At 52.8% G+C, this 3,803-nt stretch overlaps 1 protein-coding gene across 1 annotated transcript in view; it reads left to right on the top strand.

Annotated features, from left to right (window-relative positions):
- The first annotated feature begins 997 nt into the window (after positions 1 to 997).
- Positions 998 to 3,803, top strand: part of GAD1 (glutamate decarboxylase 1 (brain, 67kDa)) — a 22,562-nt gene continuing 19,756 nt past the window's right edge. Inside the window, exons 1-2 of the mRNA XM_009075597.1 lie at positions 998 to 1,270; positions 1,966 to 2,208. Coding sequence (XP_009073845.1) covers positions 1,060 to 1,270; positions 1,966 to 2,208 — 454 coding nt within the window. The 5' untranslated portion in view covers positions 998 to 1,059. The remainder of the gene's footprint in view (positions 1,271 to 1,965; positions 2,209 to 3,803) is intronic.

Here is a 3,803-nt window from a genome sequence, read left to right as displayed (position 1 = left end):
GCAGGAACACATGTCTGGAAAGCGGAGGGCGCTGGAGAGACGCGACTTCGGGGGACGTGGATGAGCGAAGTCACGACGCTGTTTTTTCTCCCCGCTAAGTCCTCCCCTCTGGCGGATATCCCCAGCCGCGAAGAGCCTTGGTTGCCATTGTTACTTGTTTTAAAAGAAAAGATAGAATAAAGGAAAGCGGCGCTGCTGTAGTGCCTCCTCCAAACATACTGGCACGCACGCTGCAACCTGGGAGGTCAAAATCCAGTGCCTTCGTTAATGACGAAGAGCCCGACACTGTGCGTGTTTTAGCGGACATCAAAGATTTAATGGATCAAATCCAGAAAATTAATTGCTCTCCCTGCCTTCTTAAAGTAGTCGGGTCTCGTTACTCACCATGTGCCCTGCGTGGCGCGCACCCTCATAATTTTTGGGGTGAGTGGGTTTATTATTGCCGTTGTGCATAACAACGGCGATTATGTTCGGGTCCTGGGCGCCAGAGATGCATCTCCGATGAGAGCGAAGCTCCTAAAACCCCCGGGGATGATTAGTGTTAGTATCAAAGCATCTTTTCAGGTGGAAAATGCGCGTCAGTACGTACTTATAACAGGAAGGTGGGGTTATATGAGTGCTACCGCTGTCCTTAGAGCTCTGGCACTCTCACGACGGCTGCTCCAGAATGGCTGCTTATTCTCATGCCTTTTTTGCGAGCACCACGAGGAGAGCTGAAAATGGCCCTGATTTTAATCATACATCATTGCCCCTGTCTGCTAGGTCCATAAACTTCGCCTGCAGGCTGAAATAGCATTGACTCATCCTGAACTCTCTTCCAGTGGCTGATTACTGAAGTGGAATCTGTCTGATCGACTTAATAAGAATTTACCACTGCACTAAATGACGAAATTTTGTTTTTTGCATGGCTGCGTTTTTGCAGTTGATGGCATTTTGAACTCTCCCTCCTGGAGGCAAATAATGCCCATAAATACTCTTATTCCTGACCTCATTAGTTAGATCTAGAGCCAACACCGCTTTTAACTGTTGTCTAGAGAGCTGCTTTAGCTATTTCTAAACATGTTGGGAAGTGAGAAAACTCTGACCTCTGCACCTTGCAATAATAATGTAGGGTTCCTGCAAAGGACCAACAGCCTGGAAGACAAGGGCCGGATTGTCAGCTCCCTGAAGGAAAGGCAGTCCTCCAAGAGCATGCTGGCGTGCGAGAACAGCGAGAAGGAATCCAGGTTCCGGCGCACCGAGACGGACTTCTCCAATTTGTATGCCAGAGGTAAACACTTTACAGTTTCTCCTTGCGCCAGCTCGGGCACGTCCCTTAATAGTCTGCCCTCGCCTCCCTTGGAAGTGCAGCCACGTTCAGACCGTGTTTTTCCTCGATTGCTTTTGAATGAAGGTCTGTGTCTGTGTTTGTTGGGAGCCGCACAAGTTTCCTGAAACGCGGTTTTATGTGTTTTGGGCCGATCTTCTACAGCTCCGCTCCAGCAGTTCCTCCGGGGTTACTCCAGATTTGGCATCCGGGAGGAGAGTAACTTTGTATTTTATGTCCTCCTTAGTTAAAGAGCAATGAAGTGGTCTGTGATTGCTGGTCGGCATCATTGACAGGGAGAGTGGGGAAGGGAAATCAATCCCTTTGCGGGGCAGAAGTGGGGACGCTGCAGGGGAAGGGCAGGTGCGGATTGGGGTGTTTTTGATTCACGGAAGGCGAGTGCTTCTCATCTCATAGCTTTAGCGTTGCAGGGTATGCTTTTCGGCCGGGGAGCCTTGGAGGTGCTTCTACAGTTCCCATGGGCCACCTAAGCTCGCCCTTCTTCACCTGGCGAGAAGGGCCGGGAGTTTTCCCCGCTGTAGCCAGGCTGCGCTGGGGCCGTTGGCTTCCACGTTCTTGAAACGCTGCGGGCGGTTGAGGCTGATTCATTTCCGCTTCTCTCCCCCAAAGCAAGTACTGACAGCCGGTTTGCCCCACAGATTTGCTGCCCTCTAAGAATGGTGATGAGCAGACTATGCAGTTCCTGCTGGAGGTTGTGGATATCCTCCTCAACTACGTGAGGAAGACGTTTGACAGATCCACCAAAGTGCTGGACTTCCACCACCCACACCAGCTCCTGGAGGGCATGGAGGGCTTCAACCTGGAGCTCTCGGACAACCCCGAGTCCCTGGAGCAGATCCTGGTGGACTGCCGGGACACGCTGAAATACGGAGTGAGGACAGGTAAGTTTTTGCATACTGTGGAGAGTCCCTGCTACGGCTTTTCTCTGGCTATCGGTGCAGAGAGCGGGTTTGAACTCACGGAGGTAAGCCCACACCCGCGACTGTGCCTGTCTGGAGGCTTGGCTCCAGGGCTGGCTGACGGTTGCTGGAAATGTCTCTGCTCAGAAACTTTAGTTATTGATGCTCATCCGTCCCCGCCGGCTAGGGTTCGGTGCTGTTTGCAGAGCACAGGAACAAGTTTTTAAGACGTAATCTCTTTCACTTGATGAAATGCGAGCTGTCTCTATCTCCAGGGAGCAATATCATTAGGTAAATGAGGGCGTAAATGACACTGAATTTGCAGTTTTTCTTTTTTATGTTCATCAGACGCTTAATAAAAAAGAGACTGAAATCGTAGGAATCGTCAATAAAGGAACCCTGTAGATTTCAGCCCATTACCCAGGAGCTCTGCCTGTCCAGGTCGTTCTGAATCAGACAGAAATGCCCGTTTAAATCACTTTTTTTACTGGGTGAGCCGTAGCCAGGCTGTAGAGTAAAGTGTATGCTCTTTCAGGCTGTTTGGCCTGAAATGCTTTAGACCTGTATCCGCAGAAAGCTCGGCTGGTACCAAGCCCTGAGTGCTGTGCGTACCCAAGCGGCTCAGGAACTGGAGCGATAACGGAGCGAACGCGGTGTCTCCCCTCCCCAGTATTGTTCCAACGTTTCAGGGCTGCTGAGCTCTGCCCGGCCAGCTGCCCCCTCCAGCACGGCTCGGCTCGGCACGGGAGCGCTGCTGGTGCGTTCCCCGCGGAGCTGGAGCGGCGGACAGGGGCAGCTCCTGGAGGGAGGGAGGCTGTTGCCTGGCAGTCTCTGGCCGGGCAGCTGCGAGCCTTGGCTCCTTGCTGCGGCGGTTAGTTATGCAGCTGTGAAAACCCAGCGCAGTGCTTTCAAGGAACAAAATCTTGACAACAGATGTGGCAGCTAGAATTCTGTGCTTTTTCCTAGTTACATGGCGGTTTGATTTACTCAGCAGAGTCAGGCGCGTACTTTGATTTTGTGCCATTGATCAAAGGGGGCAGAGCATTTCGCTCCCAAACTGCTGGGCTGTCGAGCAGGTGGCCAGCAGCTAAGCCAAAGGGGCTATGCTCTGTGTGCTTGCGTCGTTATTCCGCTAACGATCGCGCCGGGATGTCGGGCAATCTCCTCCCGGCACCTCGACCTACCCTGGAGCTCCCACGGGAGACCAGCAGGACCTGTGCCCGGGAGCTTAGAGGCAGGGAACTGACCAGACACCGGCTCTGTTCAATGCACTACCTGGTGCAGCTTTAAAGAAGAGCTGTTCGGACAGCATGACGGTCCGGGGGACACGCCCTGGCTTCCTGGGGCACACATTCTCTCTCCAGGTGAAGCTCCCTTTAAAGCCACCGGGGCTGAATCTTCAGCCCAGCCTTAGGAGACCGCGGGCTCGCTAACAGCTTTGGGAGGTCAGCGAAATGTCTCTTAAAATAGCTTTCTAATCCGTGTGTCATGGCAGGGGAGAGAAGCGCTGATTTGTAAAGGCAGCAGCAAAGTCGCGGTGGTATTTCTGGGCTCTAGCCCCGAGCAGCCCAGGCGCG

Source organism: Acanthisitta chloris, unplaced genomic scaffold (assembly GCF_000695815.1).
Source record: "Acanthisitta chloris isolate BGI_N310 unplaced genomic scaffold, ASM69581v1 scaffold4800, whole genome shotgun sequence".
NCBI classification, from domain to species: domain Eukaryota; kingdom Metazoa; phylum Chordata; class Aves; order Passeriformes; family Acanthisittidae; genus Acanthisitta; species Acanthisitta chloris.
This window is presented reverse-complemented; position numbering and strand designations above follow the sequence as displayed.